This window comes from Alligator mississippiensis, chromosome 9 (genome assembly GCF_030867095.1).
Source record: "Alligator mississippiensis isolate rAllMis1 chromosome 9, rAllMis1, whole genome shotgun sequence".
NCBI lineage: Eukaryota > Metazoa > Chordata > Crocodylia > Alligatoridae > Alligator > Alligator mississippiensis.
The window spans coordinates 57,679,066-57,706,841 of record NC_081832.1 but is presented as its reverse complement, the minus strand read 5'-3'; the positions used below and the strand labels follow the sequence as shown (position 1 = coordinate 57,706,841).

Genomic DNA, 27,776 nt, shown 5'->3' with positions numbered 1-27,776 from the left:
TTAGTTTTTGCATATAAATGAAACCATTGTTTGATTCATTTGTAAGTGGGCATTATTTGCAGGGACATTCAAATTGGGAAAATGCTATTAAATCATGCTGGATTCTGTGTAAAACTGAGCACTGAAGAAATTGACTACCAGTAGTATTTTATTTTATTTTATTTTATTTTACTTTCCTTATTTAAATCAATCACTTAGCTAATCAAAAGCAAAGGAAAGAGAAAAAAAGAAAGCATATGAAAGCAAGAAAACTGGTACAAGAAAGCAACTAATATCCCTTTGCAAAACAAAATGAGAGGGCGTATAAGTGGGCCCAGTTTCCAAATTTATAGCTGGCACTTACACAGCAGGTAACCAAGGTTCTCAATGGACACAGCAGAATTATGGGATAGAATAACAGAGAATATTTCTGTAAAAATTAGTTATTTTCATGGGCTACTTTCCCCAAATACTCTGCAGGAAGAAACAATTTAATGATTGCTTGGTGAATATATCCACAACTGATGCCACAGCAATAAGTAATAGTATTTTACAGTGATATTAAACCAGAATGATGCATTAGTGTGCTGAGCAGCATAGCCTAAGTGACTACCTGTTGTGGTGGGCAAATTTATTGTTAGCAGTAATCCAGAGGTATGGCTAGATCAGTGTTTTCAGTACTTACACACTAGAATAAAGCAAAAACTATATATCAGTGCAGAGGATTATACCTCCTCTCTGAAAATGCTAATTGTACTAGCTGGAATACTGTAGATCCAAGAGAAATATCACATTATGTTACATATATCAATAAATTTTATCTTTGCTCTGTTGGCTGTAAACAAATTGTGAAAATTCTCTCTTTACTTGTTTTTTGAAATTATACATAAATTGCTTTGATGGAGAGACTACTAATGTATGACATTTATGGCCCTTGATTATTTAAGAAAGTCACTTTAACTTGCTTCATTTGATAGGTGAATTCATGTGACCAGCCACCATAATCCAGTTTTAAATTCAAACCCTGAAGAGGTTGTTTCCTTGGTGTTTGTTTTTGCCCCAAACTTCTGCCTACAGTTAGCTGGGAATTTTTAATGAACGGTCTTTTCTTTGTAAAATGCAAATTTATTGAAACAAAACTTTTCATTGAAACATTGATTGCTGACAGAGCTTTCACTGGGAAGGTTTCATTGCAAGGAGTCAAAGATCAAAGCTCTGTTTGCTTCAAAGCAGACATACAAACATACATTTACTGCAGTCTTACTGATTTCAACCAAGCTATTTCATATTCTAGGATGAATCTCTCTCTTTCTCTCTTTCACCCTCCCCCCCCCCCCGTGTTGTGCAAAATTTAATTTCATAATTGTATTCTGATGTGAAACAAAAATTAGTTTTGAACTTTTGACATTTTTCATAACAGAAAACACTTTATTTTGGGGTAACCCTCATTTCTGATATTTGTAATATACTTGTTGCATGTGGCAGGGATTTCCTGTTCTATATTTGTACATCATCTTACAAAATGCAACCTTTGGGTACTCCCACAAGGTAATTAAAGTGACCACCACCACTTTCATAGGCTGAAGAAATAGATAACTAGGTTTGGGGAAATACAGCAAATTCCTTTTACACAGAGCAATGATTCTATAAGCCTTTGGATTTTATATGACTTATTATCCAGAATCAGAAGGAAAATTTATTTTATTCCCATTGCAATCACATTTGGCATGTCTACATGAGATGTTTACTGGAGAGCTGACTAATTAGCTTCACAGTAAAGCATTACAGTTTACATGTGCAGCACTATTAGGTCACGGTAGACTAATATATGCTGCCTCAGGGTAGTCTGGGTAAACACAAGTACTGTCCTGCAGCAGTGTTATTTTCTGCACCACAGTGCCCAAGTAGATGACAATGGGGCCAGCTGGGCTGCTCTGACCAGGCTCCATGTGCTGCAGAGCAGCTGGCAGGCACCGAAGCCCTCATGCTAAAGCACTCTCATGCCTCAGCCAGTACCTCTGCAGAGTCCCCTGCCAGCCCAGGCTGCTTTGACCAGGCTCCATGTGCTGCACACAAATAAACTCCACAGCAATATGCTCCAGAATTTTTTGCTCCCAGACACATGTTCAAACAACACACCCAGGAGAAAAAAAAAATCCAGAACAATAAGTTCCAGAGTTTATTCATGCACATTAATTGCACATGTAGACATGCCCACATGTTGTATTTGTGAGGTCTTCTAGGTGGGAAGGGGGTGATTGGATCCTTTTCATGATTGTTTCCTAAGTAGAGTTACAGAAGGGAGTTCTGGAGACCTTGTCACCCTACTCTATTAAGCAGTATTCAATTCCATAGAAAACACACTGATTCTGGTGAGAATATCTGTTGATTGTATCTTAAAATTACCTTTCTGCCAGAATGCCTTGGAGTAGAAACGTTGTTTGGATGATAAGAGATAGCAAAGACTAATGAGGTGTGAGCACAGCCAAAATGACCCATCCTTAAATTTCAAGAGATGTTCTGGGAAGAAGTTTTATGAGGTAGAGAGGAGCACAGTGCTTGGACAGATTCATAAGCACTTCTTCCATTCCCTAGTTACTTGAATACCTGCTTTTCACCAAACTCACAGTCCCTACAAAGAAGTGTCTCATGACTTGGTGATCTCCTTGGTCTCTTCTTTAAGACTTTAACACCTTCCTACTCTCCTCCCTCTCTGAAATAGCAAATGTGGGTGGAGATTTACTTCTATACACTGCATAGCTGTCATGTTCTGTGTATATCTTCCACATTTGAAGAATTACTTCTGTGTAGGAAGAAGTTTATTGTGGGACTAAAAGAACATGAGAAATCCCTACGGGTGCCTGTATATGGGTTCAGAGGCTGCTCCAATTAATCATGTCTGCTGGAGCATAGTAATTAGTGTGCTCCAGCAGCCTCCTGTGCCTTGTTGCATCAGTGTCTCCATGCTTCAAAATGGCAGCAGGATCATTGAATGAGCTTCAGTTCAAGTGCCCCCATCACCATTTTAAAGTGTGGGGATGCTGATAAACAATATGCTGTGGTGCTGTAATTAGAGTGGCTCTTGGAGACATTCGCTTGTCACTTGCTGCTTTTTAACCCCTCTCTTTTCTCTTTTGTTGTGCCACATACATAAAACACAAGTGAAATCTAACCATATGAAATCAATGGAAAAATCTCACTAGGGAAGATTTCACACACAGTTCCTTCATTTGGCCCTATTCCACTAAAGCAACAAGCCTTGGGCTGAGCTAAAAGATTGTGAATAGTCCCACTGAAGCAAAACAGGGCATCCTGTATTTAATATGGGTGATTAAAATCATAAAGATACTGATGTAGCTTAAATTGAACACATGGCTTGCTGGAGTAGAACAAAGTAATAATCTTATGTACAATAATACACATATTAATTATTTATTTATGAATTCCATGCCATAAAAACAAGAAAAGCAGAAAGATATATTGTAACTTTTCTTGTCCAAGCAAACTTTAAATGCAGACTTAATGTTAAACAGCTCACGATGCTTTGTGGTTCATGCAGTATTGCTCTTTGTTAAAACAAATGAAAGGTTTAAGGTAGTCTGTTACAATGAGGTCTGGAACCAAATTTCTTCCAATATTCATTCTAGAATGCCTCTCTGTTGACAGCACTCTACGATGAATGTAGATTCCTTACTTGTAAATATATATGCAATGGGCATATATTTTCAGGGATGGCAGGGATTTAGCCAACAAGTCTTAGAGAAATGTTGTATCAGAGCCTGAACAAAATTTGTCCAGTGTCATTTTAAACTGTAGAGACTTTAAATAGCTTCCCACCATCATAGCAGTCAGAGATGGAAAAGACCTTTGGTCACAGTTCAACTCCAGGTCAGTACATAATTGTTTCTTACAGATTATTTATTCTATTTTATTCCATTTAATTTTAAATATTTTTAACCGCTCCTTTGTGAAACTGTTCTCTTTTTTATTTATTTTATTGTCAGAAGTTATTTTCTAATTTCCTCCATTTAATCCTAGGTTAGTCTTTCATTGCAGGGTGAAAAATGTTTATTGACACAAATGAATTTTCCTCACATTTACATTGCCACAAATTCAGAGTAATATTGAATTGGTATAATAAGAGACCCAATCACATTATTTCTTTCTATTGTCTAGCTTTCCATAGTTGTAGGTCTAAACCTTGACTTGACTCATATTTTACACAACTCAGTGATTTGACCTAATGAATTCTTTTACTACATTAAAAACTATCACTTGCTTTCTTTGCTACTATATCATATTGCAAACTAATATCCAACATCAGTGTCCACTATTAAGGTTTCTTTTGATATTAATATTTTCTATGCTTTTCCTAATCTTTGTTGACCTGACATCAGTAACAAGTTTAATAATAGATTTAATGCACACATAGATGTATTGCCAACATTATATTATAGTGTTCTCAAAATGTTGCTCTTATAAAAAATGATAAACATATATCTGTCAAACATTTGTATTGCAACATAACACATTTTGAGAATTTCCCCATTGTCTGACTTGATCTAGGAATATACAATAGATGTATTTTTTCGTCAAAGCTGGAGAGATGAGAGACTAAAATTTAAAGGACCCATGACCGTCCTCCGGCTGAATAATTTAATGGCCAGCAAGATTTGGACACCTGATACCTTTTTCCACAACGGAAAGAAGTCTGTGGCTCACAATATGACAATGCCTAACAAACTATTACGTATTACAGAAGATGGGACACTGCTGTATACAATGAGGTGAGAGTATGAAGGCAAAGTTTTTTTTTTCCCATTTAATTTGAAAGTATTGCTTATTAAAATGTGCTTTTAAAACTGAAAACAGATATGTTCCTTTCTGAAAACAACTGTATTTGAATTTTATTTCTGTCATCATTTTCATAATAGAGTATAGAAAAACTGATACTTCAGGAGCTGGCAGTGATTTTTTTTCTTTTTCTGTACTATACCCACTTTCACACTCTGCCAGTGCTTTAATGCTCTGATTTTAAAACTCACTTAAAGGAATTAGGCATCCAACATCTGCTGGCTTTCCATGGTGATGAAATTGGAATTGCTTTCAAGATCCCAACCTAAGAACACAATGAAACTGGAAAGTTTAATGCTCACACTTTAATAAGTTAGGGACAACATAAAAAGGCATTTCTTTTAATTTTTTTAAGTTTTGTTGAAAATAGATTCTGAGTGCACAGAGTCTACCGTTTGCTTTTCAAGTTCATAGGAAACCCAGGACTTTAAGGTCTAAAAATAGATATTAATCTTTTTAGAAGGAAAACAAAGCTATCTGAAGAATTTTAAAATGCTGAATAATAGATTAATGTTCACTGAGGAAATACTCTCTTTATTATTAATGTGTTACTCCATTTCATGACTAGTTCAGATATTGGTGACATTGGGCTAATCACTAACCAGCAAACCACCTAACCTTCCATATTTGTTGTACTGTAATATATGATCAACAGTTTTGGGACCAACAGACTTTATAAATAGCTTATCTCTAAACAGCTGCCCATTATCAAATATTGTCTCTCTAGAAATCAATGTATAAAAATAATTCTGTAGATTAAGAATCAAGATAGAGTGATACTTTTTTGAGCATCAAGAGTTTTCTTAATGCTTCTGTTAATTTTTCCCCCCTCAAAAATGGGGTCAAGTGGCAAGAAATATTTTGAAAGAAAATTAATTTCCAGGATGCTTGAACATATTTGATGGGATCAATGTATCCCAAAACATCTTTCAAGTCTTTGTAAGCTGGTTTGTAACTCCAGGGCTCACAACTATGCAGGTGTAGGTCAATTTCTCTGGTCTCCCCAGATGCTTGTTTGTTAGGGATTTAAAGCATATGTGTATTATTATGACAGCACATTGTTTAAATGTGTCTTTTTGACCATTATTAATTTTATTTTCAGTGTGCATAAACTGCTTTCAAAATGTCTGAAACCAGTTTAAGATAAACCTGGATGGATGTAGTATCAGACTGAACTGATTTAGGTTAAATCAGTTTATTGAACTTCTGTCCCAGATTCCCTATAGATTCAAGTTAACTCACAGTCCCTCAGCATCCCCAGATGCTTTGCATTTCACGCACAACCTCCCCCCCCCCCCTTCCTCACAGAGTGGGTGGGCTAGCCTTGGCCTAAGGTGTCTGCTCCAGCCAAGCAGGGAGCCATGCCTTAGCACCCCCCGCAGCTTCTGGCCTGGGCCCCTGAAGGCATGTGGCTGCATTTCTGGAAGCAAAACTGAATGTTTGTCCACTTGCTTCCACTTTTACAAGTGACTTGTCTGCAAAAATCTCTTTGCATGGTATATAAGTATTAGGCTAAATACAGACAGTCAAAAAGTACGAGGCTGAAGATTGATTCAATCTTCACAGGTTAGTCTAAACTGTAGATTGAACAGATAAGCAATAGCCATTTTGAAAGCAGTTTATGTGCACTGAAGATCTGTTGTGTTACAGATTTGAAGTGGTTTCTAATCACTCATACCAATTTATGTGTAATTTCTGTCCCTAGCCTTATTATCCTTTTCTTGCTAATGTGTGACGTTTGACTTTTTTAGGGACAATACACATCTTGTTGCATCAGTCTTCACCTATATTATATCTGGTTTACTGACCAGTACCTTTGTACCCCAGCTGATTAAATAAATTTGTTTTGTCATTCAGAAACTTAATTGAAAGTCTTGATCAGACTAATTCAACAGCAAGTATTTTAGTTTTAATTAAATTTCAGTCCCTAAACTACTTTAGAATTGTACATAGCATAGGAGAAATCTTAGCCACAAGGACATTTATTAGGCAAGGAGTTCTCCTAATGTGTACATATTGTTGAAAGATTTAAAAAAAATTATCATATGACATTATGAAGAATTTGCCACAGTAAGGAATACACTACCTGGGTTTAAGTAGACAAGGTTCTTTGGGTAGATGTGATATCTTTTATTAGACCAACTAAATTGTTTGAAACATTGTTCTTTGCAGACTTTTGGGCACAAACACCCTTCTTCAGGCATAAAGAGAGTCTGTTGATGTTTGTGTCCTCTCCTGGGTAGAATACAAGCCAATATGCAATATGCAGGTGTGAAAACGCAAATGAATAGCAGTGAGGATCTGAACAAATGGGAAACAATAGGGGAGAGACAAGTTGAGGGTGGGAGGAAGGAGGAATGTAGAACTGGTGATAGAATGTAGCTGGTGAAATGCAGACAGATTACCTAGGGTTATGAGATGGCAGGCAGGTTATAATAGGCCATAAATCTAATATCTTTACTTAGTCCATGATTTTTTGTATCCGATAGATTTATGAAATGCACCCACAGATAACTGGGTATTTTTGTCTTTGATAGATTTTCTGTGAGCATTCATTCTGGTATGCAGTAGTTGTTTGGTTTTTCCTACATATTTTCCATCAGGGCATTTAGTGCACTGGATGAGATATATTATGTTTCTGGAGGTGCAGGTGTAAGATCCAGGCGTGGTAATGGTTCTATTGTGGGGTGTAGTTATTGTGGAAGTGGTGGAGATATGTTGACAGGTTTTACATTTTTTGTCTTGGCATGGTCTGGATCCACTTGGTGTCCTTTGGGCCATTGGAAGTTTGCTTCTGGTGATGACATTGATGAGGTTTAGTGCTTGTTTAAAGGCTAGAATGGGTGGTTCTGGAAAGATCTCTTTGAGAATTGGGTCTTCTTCTAGTTTGGATTGCAGTTATTTGAGGATTTTCCATATAAGTTCCAGGCAAGGATAGTGTGTAATAATCAAGGGTGTGCAATTCATGGGGATTTTCTTTTTCTACTTCAGCAATTCTTCATGTGGTATCTGGGTGGCTCTTTCAAAACTATGATCTATCTCTCTGGAAGAGTGTCCTTGTTGGGTGAAAGCCCTTTTGATATTTGTGAGGTGATAACTGTGGGTGTTCTCCTCAGTGAAAATTCAGTGGTATCGGAGGACTTGGCTGTATACTACAGCTTTCTTGGTGTGTTTAGGGTGAGTGCTGGTTCTGTGTAAATATGTATGTTGTTCCATTGGTTTCTTGTATATTGTGGTTTGTATTTTACCATTCTGGGTATTGATCATAGTGTCTAAAAAGGAAATGTTGGTGCTAGAGTAGACAAGAGATACTCTGATGGTGTGTGTGTGTGGGGCGGGGGGGGCGGTCAATGGTGATGGTTATTGAATTTGTGATGGAAACTGATTAGAGACTGCAGGTTTTTTGGTCCAAATGATGAAGATGTCATCTATGTATCTTATGTATAGCATGAGTTTGATGGTGCACTTCTCAAGGAATTCTTCTTGGTGGGCCATACAAAGATTGGCGTATTGTGGGGCCATTCTGGCACCCATAGTTGTGCCCATGGTCTGGAAGAAGTGTTGGTTATTGAAACTGTAGTTGTTGTGTGTGAGGATGAAGTGTATAAGTTCACTAATATTTTTAAATCTGTATTCTGAGTTGTAATCTTGCTCTTGTAGATATGTAAGACAGGCTTGGATGCCATCCTGGTGTGGGATGTTCATATATAAGCTCATAACATCCATGGTGGCTAGGAGGGTATTGCTGGGAAGGTGGTCTGTGTTTTGAAGTTTTTGTAGAAAGTCTGTTGTGTCTTACACAAAACTCAGTCTTTGGGTGACAAGAGGTTTTAGGATGGATTAAATGAAACGTGATATTTCCTCAGTTAGGATTCCATGGTTGTATATTATAGGTCTGCCTGGGTTCCCTTGTATGTGGATTTTAGGGAGCATGTAAAAAGTCCCTGGATTGGATAGCGTGGGAATCAAGTTGTGTAGATTTTCTTGTAGTTCAGATGGAAATGATGTGATGGCGATTTTGAGTTTTCAGGTGAAAAAGGGAGTTGAATTTTCCTCTAGGTTTTCACAGTAGGTAGTGTCAGAGAGCCGTCTGTTGCCTCCTTTTATGTAGTCTTCTCAGTTAAGGATAGCTATAGCTCTTCCTTTATATTTTTTTTTTTACTATTTGGTGGTTGGATCTTAGAGATTCTATGGCCCTTCTCTCTGAGAAGGAGAGGTTGTTATAGTGGTTTTTGTTGTTGATTATTTCATTGTACATTCTTTTTTTTGAAGCAGTCAATATAGAGGTCAAGGTTTGAATTTTGTCCATTGTGAGGTGTCCAATCTGATAATTTTTTGGATTTTTTGGTGTTAATCTTTTCCTCTGTGTTGTCACAGGATGAAGTGTTGTTGAAAGTGGATTCATTTTGGTTGTGGAAATATTCCTTGAGACGGAGGCATCGGAAAAATTCTTCTAGTTCTCCACATTGTAGTATCTTATTAGGGTATTTTTCCAGACAGAAAATAAGGCCTTTAGAGAGGACAGATTTTTCAGCTTTGGTAAGTGTGTACGTGGAGATATTGATAATATTTGAGGGTTGACTGGTTCTTTCAGCTTCATTGATTGTGAGGTTGGAATGTTGTATGGTATTGGAGTTGTTTCTCTGATGGTTCTTTAGTAGCTGGGAAAGTTGTTTGGATTTATAACTTTCTGTAAAGAGGATGTATTTAGATCCTTACACTCAGATTAGACTGTAATACATGAGTTTTATATTCAGTTGGGTTGACATTAGCACTCGTATATCTTTAGTGAAACAGTACTGAACATTCTGAAAATATGCCTTTCAAAGGGATGAAATGAATCTAAAGAATTAGAGGTAAAATCAGTAAAATCTCTGTTATCCGGCATCCCACATTCCTGGGGGATGCCAGTTAACAAAATATGCTGGTTAATTGAGCAGCCCGGGCCACCGCTTCTCCTGCCGCATCTGGGGCATCCCTCCGCCCCTCCCGCAGCATCGCCACCCCTCCTACTGGCCCTGTGGGCCCTGTGGGACAGGGAGGCAGGCCCCACACAGCCTGTTATGCCCCTGGTCTGTGGGGGCTCAGACTTTGGAGAAACCAGAAGTGCCACAGTGGGCACTTCTGGTTTCACTTTATTTTATAAGCCAGCGTGCCAGTTAATTGAGTATGCTGGATTGTAAGATGCTGGTTAACAGAACTTATATGTTCTTTGCATCTTAAGAATCAGATTTTCAGACATTCAGCTTTACTGTGGATTCGTAAATACAATATTTTTCAAAAGTTTTGTTTCTTTGGAAATCAGTTTTAAACCTAGATTACAAATTCTTTCTTCCTGGATTCCCATCTTCCATGTAGCATTTGCACTAACTCATTGATGACGTTCATTATTAAACAGAAATATGTCTTTAGGAGGAATTCCCCCACATCTAATCCAATGCTCATTGGCATCAATAGAACATACCTCATTAACTATATTGGATTTATAGTAGATTCATATTTTATATCATCATTGATATGAAAAGGTGGCCTGTTTTCCAACAGTTAATGCCAATAACTAGAAACCATAACACATAGTTATTAAAGAAGAAATTACATAGAAATGTTAGTGTTTTGTCCATTTTTGTCCTAGTACTCGCATCTTTGATAAGGCAACAAGAATTCTGTGGGAAATATATAGAAATAGGCCCCAAACTATTACAAAAATTATGGATGGTATCAGGCTAAACAAGCAATATCTAGAACTGAGCAAACATTTATACCAAGACTGATGATAGTAGATTCCATTTGGCAAATGATATTGTATTGCAAACAACCTCCTTCAAGCTTGAGAATGTGACATTTATCTGGATGTCTCTTATCAATCATACAGAAAAATGCATGGTTTATTTATTATGGACGCCTTTACATATTTTACATGATTTTGTATGCTAGCTCTGTAAGACTATAATAAAACAATTTTTTTTTGCACTCATCTGTGTAGGCTGACAGTGAGAGCAGAATGTCCAATGCATTTAGAAGACTTTCCTATGGATGCACATGCCTGCCCCTTGAAATTTGGAAGCTGTAAGTTTATTTTTAACTAAGATTTTTCCCTGTTAAGTTCACACTACAGTAGTATATCACATCAGATCAAATAATCTAAATGGTTTAAATCTTGTACTTTTATCACCTTTGCAATTTAAATGGATTAACATCATGCCTACACCCTACAGAAAGGGGGAAATGGCTACATTCCAAAGATATAGAGAATTGTGTTACAGTATGGTATTACTGAACCCCTCATTAAGCTTTAATGTAATTGATTTTAATTCAAAAACTAGTGAGACAAGTAGCATAGACCCTTGTTAGAGGAACTGATTCAGATGAAAATGACTCCCTTTCCAAACTTTGCACATTTTGCAACTAAAAACAAATCCATTGTTTTCTAAAGTTCTCAACTATCCATGTGACTTTTATAAAAGTCTGCTGACAAAGTAGAATTACCAAAATATAATTTGAAATTATGATTTGATGTCATTTTTTTAGGCAACCTTATAAAACAACGCAAAGTACCACTGCTGAAATATTTTCAGTTTAGTTTAGCCAACTCAGAGGGTAAAATCCTAATCCATTGACATCAATAAGAGTTTTGCCACTGATTTTAATAGGGTTTTATTTCAAACAACACAATCAAGTAGTGAATCTAGCATTCACCTAAAGATAAATATATGTATCTTAACAATTTAGTTAGAAATAATGAAAAAGAATGCCTTGTGAAAAGGCATTTGGAAGAAGAAAAGAACCAAAGCCCATCTACTTTGGCTGGTTCAATATGAAAAGAGAAGGAAAATAAATGAAAATTTAATATGGTACAAATTGTTTCCTCAATGGTTGTTTCTTTTCCTAGTAGAAATGGGTCATTTCACTGATAATAGATACTTAGTGACTTGATCTATTTTAGCAGTCAACAAAAACACCCATTTTTTTCCTTACTGGATATCAGACAAGAGGATAATCTACTTAGCTCTGTATAGCCATATATTTACTATGAGAAAGGACTGATCTTTTGTCTTTAAAGAGGTGCCAATCTTTTGCAAAAGATTTTGTATAGTTCTGGGATTCAGGGTATAAAACACTCTTGAAAATGAAAAGTGCAGCTGACCGGAATATTATCTGCTTGAATGCCAAGCTTTCTTTCAGTTATGTTGCAGCATTATAATTACTGTGATGGTCCAGGGAATTGACAAGAAACAAACATTGTGAACTGAAGTAATCTCTTTCAATTTTAGGTAAATCAAACCTAGGTAAATCAGGGTTAGGGTGTTCTTGCTTCACAAACTTCTTGGTTTTCCACATTTACCTGGACAACTGCCACGAACAGCTGGGAAAGGAAATCTTAATGTATATTAAAAATAATGTTTGAAAGCAAAGCAGATAATGTGAATATATAGAAATATATCAAATATCACATGTATGCACATGCACGCATTCATACACACACACGTTTAATTCATAAAATAAAAAAAAAATCCCAAACTATAGTGGTACTCGCATGCATTAGTTGGCCTTCAAGAACGGTTTTTTGTTTCCTATTTTGAATGCCAGTGCATATAAGACTTCTTTTAAAATACACTAAATAGGGACTAGGGGGTTGACCTTGCACTGAAATCAATCGAAGTTTTACTCTTGACTTGAATAAGTAGGGCTAATGATTTATTTAAACTAGTCAGAGCCAAATGTTATGTTGACTGGTATGTTTAAAAGCTCCCTCACCAGAGATGTATTACCATAAACACACATTACACACACATGCTAAGTGTGTAAGAAACCTGCAATAGCAGTCTTGGCAATTTTTTTGTACAGCTGTCAGTCACAATGTGTATATTAACTGGAGCCTTGGGAGTCCACAAAAAATATTTCTTTTGTGGAAACTTAAGTTCACTTAGCCAGGTAGAAAACTCATAGTTCTAGGTAAAGCCTTCTGTATTAATCACTGAGTCTATCAAACCATTTCTGTTTATCTGGCTTATACCTAAGTCTTATTTTAAACATCCAGGTCAAAAACCATTAACGGTGCATCATCTTATTTTTCATTACCACTGTATATTACTTACAGTATTCTTTTCACTGGGGGCCAACCTTTTTGGCAAGCATACTACAAATTAACTTTACACACTTCCTCAGTGCCACTCTTACCCCCTTCCTCCTCCATAGCTGCTGTGCTATTTGTTCTCTCCTGCTGCCACCCGCCCCCAGCCCAGATCTTTTGTGTACCACATGCAGAGACTGGTCTTATCATACATGTTAGTCACCCTTTAGGTTACCTAGGAATATCAAAAATCTTTTGCCATGATATCACCTCCATTTCATTTTTATTTGGAAAAATGAGTTAAACACATTAATTTAGATGAAAGATGTCAATGGTTTTCTGTGTTGAGATTTTCATATGACAGAGGGAGATTAGGCCTGATACTTAGTTGTTTATCTCCCGATAAGGATTGTATTTCAATGCTTATGGGTCCCTGACACACTGCATAATTTGAGTAAATTGCACAAATTTGTCTGAATGAACCTAAGGGAGTATTAACCTAAATAGAGATTTATCATTGTCACAAAAAAACACTCTATAGGCTAAAATCACATGGTTATCACTAATGGCACAACAAGACCAAGGCTATCCAGGACTGCCTGTATTGAATTGCACTGGAATGGAGTTTTTCCTATTCTGACACTATTATTTATCATTTGCTGGAGCTGATTCTAGAAGGGCCTCATTCCAGACACATGCCACACATATTCCATGGACTATGACCACATTGTCAAGGCCAGTAAATGCTTGACCCAGCTCCAAGTCTGAAACAACTTGCCAGCATATCAGCTTAAGCTGGAGGATGTTCCAGTTTATTGAAGCTCTGTGTAACAAATGCTAAAGAAGCTTTTGGAACAACAAAAAGCCATATGTTGGCAAGAACAATAACAGAAAGGCAGATGTTCTCCTTACCTCTATCCAGTAGAATCTGATTATCATTTCAGTTCGCATCTTCCACCCATATAGTTCAAGGTCACTTCAGAAAGCACACAGTGATAACATGAGCAGAAGGTAAATATTACAACTCATACAGCACCTGAACTTGTAGCTGGGAGGGAAAATCCACAACACAAATGTCAAACCAAAGCTGACAGTCTGTAGTTACATAACTAGACAAACTGATTGCAAAAAAACTGAGCACTGACAAATCCAATGACTTCCAATGGAATTTATAGTTTTCAGCCGTTTTGAAATCCTGTTCTCAATCCAACTCCATCTCCCCAGCTTCTATGTACATCTCACAAACTGATATACTAAACTCCTAGCCTACAAATCAGGACAGCTAAATAAGATGCTCATGCTCTTCTGTCTGCTTCATGCTACAGTGAATTGACAAACTTTTTTTTTGGCTTATAGAAGTTGTGGATAAGTGTGAGCAAAGAAAAGCACTTTGAACTCCGTCCAGAAATACCTCTGTAGAAAAATGGACTCATCAGGTTATACATTCATTGAAGCACAGACTGCTGCAGAGATAGTCTTTGTGCCACTTAAGCTTTATGAAACAAGCTGAGTGGTACAGTGGTTGGTAGATGATGATGAAGAAAAGGCCAGTGAGGCTGAGCTGGGGAAGGTATACTTGGTTCCAGTAGGACAAATTGGATTGTATTTAGGATCAGAAGATCGGAGCTGTTGTTTCTTACCATTGGCTAGAAGCCAGAAAAATATCTATGGCCCACTGAATACTTTGAAGTTAGGTAATCCAGATTCCATGTGCTATACTTCCATTGTGCTATTGTATAAAGATGGATTACTCAGCCTTTGCACTGGTAAGAATAAGATGTGGAATAGATTGATCTCATCCTTCAGACATGAAAGGGTTTGCACTATCTTTGCAGTAACATGAAGAGCTGGGACATGAAATGTTTTTCTTTTATACCAGATGCCTATACCAGGGCAGAAGTGGTGTATGAATGGACACGGGAACCAGCAAAATCTGTGGTTGTGGCTGATGACGGTTCTCGATTGAACCAATATGACCTCCTGGGGCAAACTGTGGACTCTGGAATTGTACAGTCCAGTACAGGTATATAATAAATCATTGTCCTGTGGGGAAATAAGGGTTTACATTGATAAATTACTTTTAACTGTTAAAGTTGTTACAGACTAGGAGATACAGTGTGTTTCTTGAAAGTGTTTCTTAATAGGCAGACCCTGTAATCTCAAATAGCAGTGGGTCCTTATACAGTAGCTATATTCATGATTGAACTGAATATCAAAATGAACATATATATAGAGTTTAGAATGCATTTAAAATTAATTCCCATATTTACTTGAGTATAAAATAAGGCTTCCCCCTCCCCACCCCAGCCAGAATGGGGAAAAAAAGGAACTCATATTTGCATATGAAAAATCCTGTTATCTATCACTAAGTTGCTGCCAAAAGTAGTATGTACTGAGTAATGGAAACCAACTATGAAACTGATTAAATGCAGCCAATACTGAGCATTACTCTAAACACATGGTCCATGTTGAATAAACATACTGATAGGAACCTACCACAAGGACACATTAATACAGTTTATCTGAATAAGATATATGGTAGTGCTGTTTGTGTTCAGTCCCCCTCAATACTGACTCTTTTTCAAGTCATGGTGAGCCACTACAATTAATACATTTAGACTATCTCTTCACTCCCACAGCTGAGCTCTTCTTTCTTTCCTTTTTTTCCAATGATTCCTGTTTCTTAGCCAACCTTTAATGTCTGGCAAACTTCACCAAATTGGTCCGCAAACAGTTCAACCAAAATCCCTCTGTCACCCCCCATTTCAGCCTGTCACATATGATTAGTGTGGCCCTGCCCTCCATGAGATGGAGCTGGACCAGATTTCTCTGTGCCTCATCTGCATATACATTTTTGCAGGATCCTAGGACTCCCAGTGATAAGAACACCCATGAGCGGGGAACTAATTATCACATGGATCCTTTGTGTGGGGGAGGTCACCATGGCTTGAAACACTATTGACTCTGGTGGGGCCCAGCAAAATAAACTGAGCCTTTTGGCTTTGGACTAATATTATACATAGTAGGTGTATCTACACATGACATTAATGTGATGCATTAAGCTTTGGAGTAGTTTGAGCCAGAGTCAGCTGCTCCCAGGTGCAGTAGTGAGCTGGGGCAAGGTCTGGGCTGGCAGCAGGCTCAGGGGGTCAACCCCAGGCTCTGGGTTGTGGTGTTAGGCAGTGGAGGGGCTGGCTGGGGCATGAGAGTGATAAATTGCAGGGCCCAGGCATCTACACATGCATTTTGTTTCCCTTAGTTACTCTGCCATAAGATAGTACTGTCCCTGACACTACTATATTATGGAGTTAATTAATTTACTACACCCTAATACCAGTGAACGTGCGGACAGGGATTCTTTACTGCATAGCTAATCAGTCAACTTTGCAGTAGAGTGCATGTGTAAATGCACCCAGTTAGTACTATATACAAGTAGGTACAAAAGTGCTACTTAAAAGTATATTTATGGAGTACCTGTGGTAAAACTTGTAGCAGTTTCAAAAAGGGTAAAATGCATCAATTCTGGATGAACTTAGTCTATGGGTACCCATAGTACTTTACTGATATGCAAATTAGCACAGGTATATTTATTTCAAAATCAGTGTTTTCAAATTCTCCCTTTACTTCCATGTGCTTAGGAAGAGCAGGTTCTGACAGGGTGTCTGTGCACTGGGGTGGTGGGGGAAGCTGCAGGGGCAAGAACTGGGGTGGAGCAGAAGCCAAGAGGTACACTCATTCCCCACATTTATTTTCCCTGCTGTAGCACTGGACAGGGAATAAATTCAAGGCAAACCTTTGATAACCACATTCTATACCTGGAAATTATAACACATTTATAAATTTTCCATATATTGAATTCAGTTATGGGGGGCTCAACTTATATTTAGGGTTGTCTTATATTGGAATAAATAAGGTAAGTTTCAATTATAAGAGTAGATTTAAAGACTAATGCCAGAATATGAATTTTAGGCATTTATATGTTGAAGTATATGTTTCTGAAGTCTCATAATTGCCTTCTCAAATAGATACTTATGGTCCAAAAATATTGCAAGCATAACTGTTCATTTGAACATCCATATGTTGGATTTACATATCTTAAGTCCTTTTGTAATGGGCCTCCATACTCCATGTTAGAAGAATAGACTTGGAGTTAAGGAGCAGGCTTGTGAGTCAGGACGTCTAGGTTCAATTCCAGGCTCTACCACAATTGTAATTCTTTGTCTGTGGGGAAGTTACTTATGTCTATGTGCCTCAATACCAAATTCATTATTGTGTTCTAAAGCTCTAATGGAACTTATTATGGATAAGTGCAAAATAGTTTTATTTCTGGTGGTGCTTACAGATATGTAAATCTGCTCTGCTGGTTTGACTTCGAAATTATTTGCAGTTCAGTACAGACAAAAAAAAAATCACAATGGGCAGGATTTCTGAGCTGGACTGATAATTTGTTTTTTCTATTTCAAATAGCCAACTAAATAAATTACATCTATTTTTAAAAGAGCATGATGTATTCAGAGAAGTAAGAGCTGAGAGTTGGCCATCAACAAGCACTCATGCTGTTGACAGGAATGAATGTTCAATAGATTAGAAAGAAGCACTCCATGAGGGGAAGTAGCCTCATTACACTGTATGTGACTGAACCAGTGATTCAAAAACACTACTGCATTTATATCTGGAGGATTAAAACACCTTTATCTCTGTCATTTATGGAATGGAGAAACATTTCAAAGGGAGTGGGTTCATTGATAGTGAACCCTAAAATGCAGACTTGCAGTAGCTATTAAAGAATGAATTTATGGACAGACCTATAAGGTCAAATGTATTTCTGTACAGGAAAAAAGATCTTGTAGAGTTTCCCTCTATAGAAATCTAGAAAGAGAATTTAAACTTTGTTATTCCTCAAAATAATATTGCTTTGTTAATGTTATCAAGGATGAGACAGCTTGCGGTGCAGAAATAAGGAGTTAAAGTGTGCAGTGATACATGAACAAAATTAACACAAGTGTAAATATATTTATGTTATTTTTTTATTGAGTGCCTAAGATGTGCATGGTAGTTCATGGGAAAATATGTAAGGCATAAAAAGCCAGTTTTTCTGAAGGCAGTGGAAACTTTACCACTGACTTCTGAGGCAGGAATTTTACCCAATATGCTTATGTTAAAGGTCAATAAAAGAGAAAAATGTGGCCCAGATTTTGGGGTTTCTACTCTAACTTGTACTGCCTTCACCTCTAAAGCTGACTTAAGTAGGGAATGTAGAAGAGAAAACCCCTGTGCAACTGCCTTATGGAGTTTCATCTGGATTTCTTTACCTAGCAGGAATTCAGGAATGCCTGTTGCCCATAAAGGAAAGAAGCCTATCTGCTTCAGTCTTTTGGATCTTGGGAATAAAGATGAGATAATTTCTGTAGAAATCCTGTGTATTCAGGTCTTCTCTAAGATGTCCTAGTACCCCTCAGTTTTTCAAACAGCAAAATGAGTTATGGGGTTTAAAATTCCACCACGTCTCACCCTGGGAACTCTCACAAGAAAGTATTCCATAGTTCCATAGCCTTCCATTTCCTGCACATCCCCCAGTGTGAATGATGCATTCCTGGTCCCAACATCTGTCTCTTGCCCACATTTTTGTCCAGTGATTTTATTGAAGGGTCCTGCAAGGGAAGCATGGTGCTATAGAAATGACTAACTTATCCGCATTCTGCAGAAAAGGTTTGGATATTAGTGTAGATATAATAGGGTATACATACTCACATTTTACTTTAATCAGGAAAGGTCTCAGTGCAGTGAGTGGAAAATTATCCAGACCTTAGGCTTTGAACCCATAGGTACTGAAAGTGCTTACTTGGGTGCATCCACATGAGACCTTTACTGCGAATTTGGCTAATTAGCTCTGTGGTAAAATATCACCATGTACATGTGTAGTGCTATTAGAATGGAGTAGACTAATTAACTCCACTGTAGAGTAGTACTGCCAGACAAGTACTATCCTATGGCAGTTATTTACTCCACTACAATACACATGTAGATACTGATGAGGGTGGCTGAGGCATGAGGATGCTTCTGTGTGGGGACTGCCTGACAGCTAGTCCTTCACTGGAGCACACTCAAGCCCCAGCCAGCCCCTCCATAGCACATTGAGCTGGTTTGGAGCAGCTCCTGGCTGGAAGGCTGACCCCAGAGCTCCCTGCCAGCCAGGGCTGCTCTGACTTGGCTCAGCATGCTGAGGTCCCAAGCACACCTGAAAATGTGGTGCGTGCGAACAATAAACTCCAGCGCAAACTGCATCAGAGTTTATTCAGCCACATTAACTGCATGTATAGACATGTCCACTGTGACTTGAATCATTTCTTAAAAGAACATGACATGCTGGAATTCCAGTGTGAGCATGGCAATTACTGCTCTCCAGCAGCCTCCTGAATCTCATGTATCAGCATCTCCATGATTAAAAATGGCAGCGGGGGTGCTTGAATTAAAGCTCATTGAACTTAAGCATGGGGACACTGATATTCAAGACATGGTGGCACTTTAATTAGAGCAGCTCCCCTCCACCCCTGGAGCATGTGTAAAAGTGCCCTGTGATTTGAACTACTATGCCTGAATGAGCAGTTCTTACAATACAGCAATACTGACGAATATGACAAATGTAGATTTCTCTTTTGGAAGGAAGAAATTTTATTTGTTTCCCTTCCTTATTTAGGTTATTTGGGCCCAAATCTTTACCTTTTCTGACCCATGGAATATCAGATGGTATATAACTTGTCAGAAACCTGGAAAGATAGTTAATCCATGTATTTAATACAGATATAGATTATGACTATTAAATGCTTGGACTAGAAATACCATGTAACTGATTAAGAAACAGAGATAATACATCTTTAAACAACTATGCTGAAGCCAGATCTAGGGTATATGAAAAACAACTCATCATTCTGATGCATAAGCATAAGAAAACTGATTTTTATTTTAGTTGCCCTTGTTTCTTTCTTTCTTTTTGCAACATCCCACATGTTTTTTTCTACTTCCTCCTACACAAACTCTTAAATAACTCTACATATATCTATACAGTGAATACCTGCTAGAATAAAGACACATGATTGTATAGATGCAGAAACATTGCAAAAGAATAAATGCAACAGTTATCAAATTCTAAAAACAAGTCATTTGAGTCATCTCCCTGGCTGTAATCTTATTCATAAAATAGAATCTACTTAGATTAATATGGGATAAAAAATACAGTTGTAAAAGAAATAAATATGTTGGTTACAAAGTCATGTCTCATAAAAGATCAGCCAGGGGAACATTTTTTGCTTGGTATCTGTCCTGTAGAAAGCAATACTGCAAAAACCACTCAAAAGGGGTTAATAATCAGTTTTCCCATATCCCATTCAACTGAGGGAATGCCAATATCTCCTGAAAAATTAGCTTGTTGCTGCAGAAAATAGGAGAGTTGCTGCAGAATCTCTTCTTGAAAACCCCCAAAAATGTGTCTTACAAATTTCCCTGACCTTCGATAGATCCTTGTTTGAAGGTGTAAAAGCACATTTAATGAGAAGTATTCAAATGCTTTCCTATTAGAGTCATGTGAAATGAATGTTTTGACACAAAGGAAAAGGAACTGAAAATGATCTCTAGCTTCTGTATCAGAAATGAGGAAAGCTGGCTTTCATGAAAGTTTGTGAGAAACATTTGAAGCAATAAAGATCTTGGAGAGTTTTTTTGTGATAGCAAATCTAAACAAGAGGAGTATGCTATGTAGTGTGGAACGTGGAGTAGCAGGAGTATGTATGAACGCATTCACTCAAATGCTTGAACTCCAATCAATTAAGAATTTGACTTAGTCTGACACAGTGGAGATTCTCAGTACATCAGCTATTTTTTAACTGGTTTAAGTCTTTTGAATGGTGGTAGATGCAGGATTTTGAAAAGGGCGGGGTGCAGAATGTCACAGAGTGACATAAAAAGCAACACACATTTTTCTCCAGTTAAAAAGAAACTTCAAGCTTTACAAATATGCTAGGAGCCTAGTGCTACATTAAGAAGTTTAAGATCAAAGCAAACAACAAATATAACTTTATTGAAATATGCACTAATTTTCTATATTTTTTTTAGAAAAAGTTTAATTGACAACTGTCCATTGAAATTAATTCCTTTATAATTTGATAAGATTATTCCAATAAAGATTATTTTCTAGATTCTGTTTAAAAAGCCCAAACTAGACAAAAAGTAGTAAAAAGATATTGTTTCATTAGTCCTGTAGTCATTATAGCTACATGTACATCTCTTATTGCATCCAGTACTGGGCACTGCACTTCAGCAAGGATGTGGTAAATCAAGCCATCTGAGGAAAAGCTGAGGGACCTGGGACTCTTCAGCCTGAAAAAGAGAAGGAAGAGAGTGGACTTAATAATGGCTTACAGCTATGTCAGGGGCATACATCAGTAAACAACTGCTGGGAAAAACCAGGAGTAATGGCCACAAACTCATGGAAGACCATTTCAGGCTCAATGTTAGGAAAAACTTCTTCACAGTCAGGGTGTCTAGAGTGTGGAATAGGCTCCCACCAGAGGTGGTGCAATCGCATGCCCTGGAAATCTTCAAGAGGAGACTAACGGTCACCTTGCTGGGGTCACCTGACTCCCAGTTGTCTTTCCTGCCTGGTGCAGTGGGGCCGGACCTGATGATCCCCCGAGGTCTTGCAGTCTATGAATCTATGCATAGAAATGCAGCTTCCCTTCTCAGGTAGCTGTTGTTAAAGTTTGGGGAAACAAAGGGAGGTGCAACTTCCCCACTACACCTCCCTTGGATCTGTCCCTGACTGCCTGTCTACAGAGTAATTTCAACCAGTGGAACTGTAATTCCAATGGTTGAAATGTAAAGCTTGTGTGTACCCTATGAAATCATATGATTTCCTTGAAATTGCTACATTTATTAGAAATTGTATCACTACAAGCAAAAATATAAAGTGTGTATATATTTGACCAAGCCATTTCATAGATTTCATAGACATTAGGGCTGGAAGAGACCTCGGAAGATCATCAAGTCCAGCCCCCTGCCCAAGGGACAGGAAGTCAGCTGGGGTCATAGCATCCCAGCAAGATGAGCATCCAAATTTCTCTTGAAGGCGTTCAATGTAGGTGTCAGAACCACTTCCAGTGGCAGGCTATTCCAGACCTTGGGGGCTTGGACAGTGAAGAAATTTTTCCTTATGTCCAGCCTGAAACGGTCTTGCCAATTCCCCAGCCAGCAGATCGTGATGGACCCAAGGCCACAGTTGGCCAGTTTTGCCAAGAAATGATCATGGGATACTAGATCAAAGGCTTTTTTGATCTTTTTCCCTTAACTGGTAGGCATAACTGTATCCAGATTTAAAAAAAAAGATAGTGGTAACTTCCAAACTGTTCATGGAACGTGGTTTGCTGAGGTCACCACTTTAAAAAACAACATGTCTCATACATATTATGACTATTCTGTAATGGCCAGGGAGGAATCAGCCCTAATCGTCATCATTTGTCTTGCATGGAGCTGTCACTACAAGATTGGCTTGGCAAATGTTACCTATAAATAATTATTATTACTGCTACCAGTACCATGTTTAATCAGAAGAAGAGTCACTTGAACGTTTTTCATTTTTGAGTTTTATGTAGAACTACTGTCATTCCTCAACAACTGTTAAAGTTCCTTTAAAATGCCCCTTTTCTGCAAGGTTTCCTAAAAAAGAGAAAGAAATGCTTAAAGGACACCCATGAGTTTCCATTTATATGGAAATTATTTTTCCACCTTGAAAATATTTTTTGCAGCAAAAAATCAGTAGTAATTGTACTCACTAAATGTTATATTCTTATTTCTTTATGCTCTGTGCATCTGCTGAGAGGACAGGTTTCCAGATAACATTTTTTCCTAGTGGGTTACCTTGCACAAATATTAAATCTAAAATATTGTGATTTAAAGGCCAGGAAAAGGCTGATTTCCACCTATAACAGAAAATGAAAAATTCTAATTAAAAATCTGTTCCTTTCTTGTCCCTTGGGATTGCAAAGCATTCTTGTTTTATATAACATTTTGATACCTTGTATTTATTGAAAAAATGAACCCAGAGAATAGGGTAGTAGCTCTGATGTAGCTTTTATTGACCATCCATCAAGTTTCACTGAAGAACTGTGTGGATTTATACTAGAAGAATATTTAGCTATTAATTACTAGAAATAGACCTGAGAAATGAAGTGTATCTTTGGATCTGAATTAGATTTTTTCTCCTATTTGGACATGTTTGAAACTAGGATTTTGATATAGTCCATATTGACAACAACAGCCAGCTGAAATGTTCTCAATCAGGCACGAATGGTCTTAGAGTTCAGAGGTGTTTAGATACTGAAGTCTCTTCAGATATATCTGAATAACACGTATGAGTTCTTTAGCCATTTAGGAAAAGACATAATTTAATGTCATCATGAAATAGGATGATTAAATTAGTTTAGCTCTCATGTAATAAGTATAATGAAAAGTAGTTGACATATAAAATAGACATTATTTATCAACATAATTGCAAAAATTCTAAGCAATATTTTGTGAAGCATGCTAAAATAGTTTTTAAAAGTATGAACTGTGCATGAGCCAGTGTGGTATGAACCAATATGCTGTATCTTTGATGTCAGGAGGATTTAAGCAAATGCTTAGATTGGAACATATGTTTAAAGGCTTTTGTGAATCAGAGACTTAATCTGGTCAAACAGATTTTTTTTTTTTTTTGGATAAAAATAAGATTGTTTAAGTGTTATTTGAAGTTTCACCCTCTGGCAAGCAGGTGATTGAATTATAAACCATTCACAATCATGGAATTATAAAGGAATTGCTTTTAATTTCAATTGACAGTTGTCAATAGACGTAGTGACTGCTGCCATACATTTCAATGAAAGAATGCCACATCTCTCCACCCATAACTGGTCACCCCATCACCATCCCCTGCCACCACTGTCTTTTTTTACTTAATATATTTTATATTGGAATGTATCCTGAATATTTCCACATCTTATTATAAGCTTCCCTCAGGGTTATCTGTTGAGCATGAAGGTTCGAATAAATGTTCTTCTAGCCTGTGAATTAGAGAAAAGGGCATTTGACATGCTTGGTGCATAAGCAGTCACTGTCTAGACATAGTTTTTCAATCCAATTTAGGATTTTTCTTTACCAGTACAATTCTCTGTTGCCAGTTGTCTATATTTTAAAACGAAAATCATAGTAATTTAATTTCATGCGTCTTCTCTAATTTAGCCAGAGATTTTCATTCAGTTTCAAATCCACCTGCTACTTTTCTAAACTAATGCCTATTGTATCGCAAGTCAATCCACATTAAATATAATGTCACATTAATAGTTTTTCCAATCTTTTGCGAATATTGTTTTTCAAAATGTTTGTAAACAGCAGAGTGAAAATGAGGTTTTTTTCTGTATTCTGATTGCAGATGTATATTGAATGATATAAATGCCTAAAGCTCTTTGAATAGTAAACATCCTCACAGGAATGTTTCCTTCCTGGAGGAAACATCTTTCTCTCTCTGCAACATCAAAAAAGCGAATGTTAGGGGTAGACTTCTATACTTTTCAACAAATATTTATTTTACTGGAGAGCACCATTATAGTAAGGTACTAAATTAATAGTTCTGAAATGCTTAGCCTTCAGAACTGGCATAATACAAATATTAGCAATGAAAATGTAACCATCTCAGTCTGAAGGACCAACTTTTAAATATCTGCCCCTATATAAACTTTGAAAGTAATCTATGGAGGTGTCGATTATGATGGTTTTCCAGTTTATGCAGCAACTTGGCTGAGATCACACCTTCACAAAGGACATCAGTCAATATTATCTTTTTTCAATACCCAGTTCAGTTGGATTTGAGATGAAAGGCCACCAATTCATGTTATTCTTCTCCTATGCGATTTTACATTTTTTGAACTTTTAAATAGCCTTTATACAAAATTTTCTGCAGGATATTCCTAATTTTAAAAAAATAATGTCAGACAGGAATGATAATAGAAAACATTACTGATGCAAAATTTGAAAACGGATTTTGATCTGCATGTTTGGGAAAAAGTCTCATAGTCTCTTATTTTCACTGTTTTTCAGGAGAATATGTTGTTATGACTACCCACTTCCATTTAAAGAGAAAGATTGGTTATTTTGTCATTCAGACTTATCTACCATGCATCATGACAGTGATTTTGTCCCAGGTCTCCTTCTGGCTTAACAGAGAATCTGTTCCAGCAAGAACTGTATTTGGTAAGTAAAATATACAAACTTTGTCCAGATCCAGATGAGTAAAATATGGAGACACACTCATGGCAAGTCTCATGTATCACTGGAGAACAGGAATGGAAGTATACAAAGATATGAGAAATATGTTTCATTTTGAAGTTGTCTCAACAGATTATTTTTAAAGTCTAATCTATTTAATTGATGGCTGAAACAATAAAAGAAGGAACAGAATAACAGAATCCTAAACTGGTTTTAAACCTAAAGAATCTCAGACCATTTCTATTTGTGTAAAAATGTAAAGGAACATACAAGAGGGGTTGGCTTATATAATAGTCAAGTAAAGTTGCAATGTTAAATTGTCAGAGTAGGAGAGAATTTGTATTGACATTGAATAAAATGGCTGAAGCAGAAGTTTCAGATTCATTAAAGAAGTTCTTTAATTATATTAGAAGCAGAAGGAGGGAATCATTTGTGCCTTTGGATGATCAGGCTATAAAAAAGGCACCAAAGGATGACAGGGCCACTGGTGAGAAATTAAATGCATACTTTGCTTCTGTCCTCACATTGGAAGATATTATGGAAATTCTGTCACCAGATTCACTCCTCTCTAGGGACAAGTCAGTGGAACTGACCCAAATTGAGGTTTCAGTAGATGAGGTCATAGAGAAAACTGATAAACTAAGCAGCAGCAAATCACCAAGACATGAGGGCCTTCACCCTAGGGCCCTGAAGGAGTTCAGATTGGAAATTGCTGAACTCCTAACTGTAGTATGCAACATAAGACTAAAATCAGCCTCAGTACCAGAGGATTGGGAGGTTGCTAGTGTAACTCCCATATTTTAAAAAAGTTTTAGAGGGTATGTAGTGAACTACAGGAAAGTGAGCATATCTTCCTCTCCTGGAAAACATGTAGAAACAATAATAAAAAAAAGAATTTTTCAGCACATGGATGAACACAACTTGATGAAGAGGAATCAATATGTCTTTGTTAGAGGTAAATCATGCCTCATCAATCTACTAGAGTTGTTTTAAGGTATCAATAAGGAGGTGGATCAGGGTAATCCAGCTGACATAGTATATTTGAACTTCCAAAAAGCCTTTGACAAAGTCTTCCATCAGAAGCTCTTAACTAAATTACACAGTCATGGGATTACAGGGAACATTCACTCATGGATCAGAAATTAGTTCAAAGATAGAAAGCAAAGAGTGAGTATAAATGGGAAGTTTTCAGGGTGGAAAGTAGTAAACAGTAGGGTCCCCAGGGACCTGTGTTGGGACAAGTGCTGTTTCAAATATTCATAAAATATCTGGAAAAGGGGGTGAGCAGCAAGGTGGCTAAATCTGCCCATGAAACAAAATTATTCAAAGTGGTAAAGTCTAAGGCAGACTGTGAGGAACTACAGAAAGATCTGGCACTATGGAGTGAACTGGAAAATAAGTGGCAGATACAATTCAATGTAGGTAAGTATACAGTGATGTACCTGGGCAAAAATAGCCTGAACTATATGGACACTATGATGGGTTCTACATCAGCTGTTACCACACAGGCTAGAGATCTGGGTGTCATTGTAGCCAGTTCTCTAAAAACATCTGCTCAGTGCTTAGCTGTCATCAAAAAGGCAAACAAAATGTTAGGAACTAGTAAGAGTGGAATAGTAAACAAAATGGAAAGAATCATCATGCCCCTTTATAAATCAATGGTGTGCCCACACCATGAATACTGTGCCCAGTTCTGGTGCCCTTACTTCAAAAAAGATATAGAAGACTGGAGAAGGTACAGAGAAGGGCAACAAAGATGATAAGTGGTATGGATGGGGCTTCCATATGAGGAGAGACTAAAGAGACTAGGCCTACTCAGTTCAGAAAGGAGACACTTGAGAGGAGCCATGATAAGGGTTTAGAAAATACTAAATTGGGAAGAGAAAGGAAATAGGGATTTATTATTTACTCTCTTGCACAACACAAGAACTAGGTGTCACAAAATGAAATTAGAAGTAAGTTGAACAAAAGGGAGTTCTTTTTTCAAACAGCGTGTAATGAAAATGTGGAACTCATTGCCACCAGATGTTGTGGAAGTTGACAGTGAAGATTCAAAGAAGGACTGGATACATTCTTGGAAAAAGGAGCATCAATAGCTATTGAACATGGGAATTAGGGACACCTACACATATGCAGTGAGGCTTCTCCAACCTGTAATTACAGGCTGTCAGAGCAGACACGATTAATCGAGTCTCCTGGGGTGTGGTAATTACTGTGCTCCAGCAGACTTGTGCTCCAGACTGCGCTCCAGAAAAAAAGCCTTTGTCATACCCAGTTCACTGTCCTTTTAAGCATCCACTGTCTGCCACTGTGTGACACAGGATGCTGGGCAAGATGTACCTATGGTCTGACCCAATAAACGGCAATTTTTATGTTCTTATGTTGTATATAGTTAAGTCATTTAACTAGAATCACAGAAAAAATGAGACTGGAAGAAGTCTTAAGAGGGCATGAAGGACACCACCTTGTTTAAGTCAGGATCATCCCCACCTAAACTATCCCAAAGAAATTTAACCTAGTTGGCATTTTCCAATGACGAAACATTCTACAACCTCTTTAAGTAATTCTTTTCAGTGCTAAC

The 27,776-nt window shown here is 37.3% G+C and overlaps 1 protein-coding gene across 1 annotated transcript in view; it reads left to right on the top strand.

The window, feature by feature from the left end:
* The window catches only part of GABRA1 (gamma-aminobutyric acid type A receptor subunit alpha1), a 59,185-nt gene that overhangs the window by 19,795 nt on the left and 11,614 nt on the right, over positions 1 to 27,776 (top strand). Inside the window, exons 5-8 of the mRNA XM_006274646.3 lie at positions 4,546 to 4,766; positions 10,817 to 10,899; positions 14,784 to 14,927; positions 25,028 to 25,180. Of these exons, the coding sequence (XP_006274708.1) occupies positions 4,546 to 4,766; positions 10,817 to 10,899; positions 14,784 to 14,927; positions 25,028 to 25,180 (601 nt within the window). The remainder of the gene's footprint in view (positions 1 to 4,545; positions 4,767 to 10,816; positions 10,900 to 14,783; positions 14,928 to 25,027; positions 25,181 to 27,776) is intronic.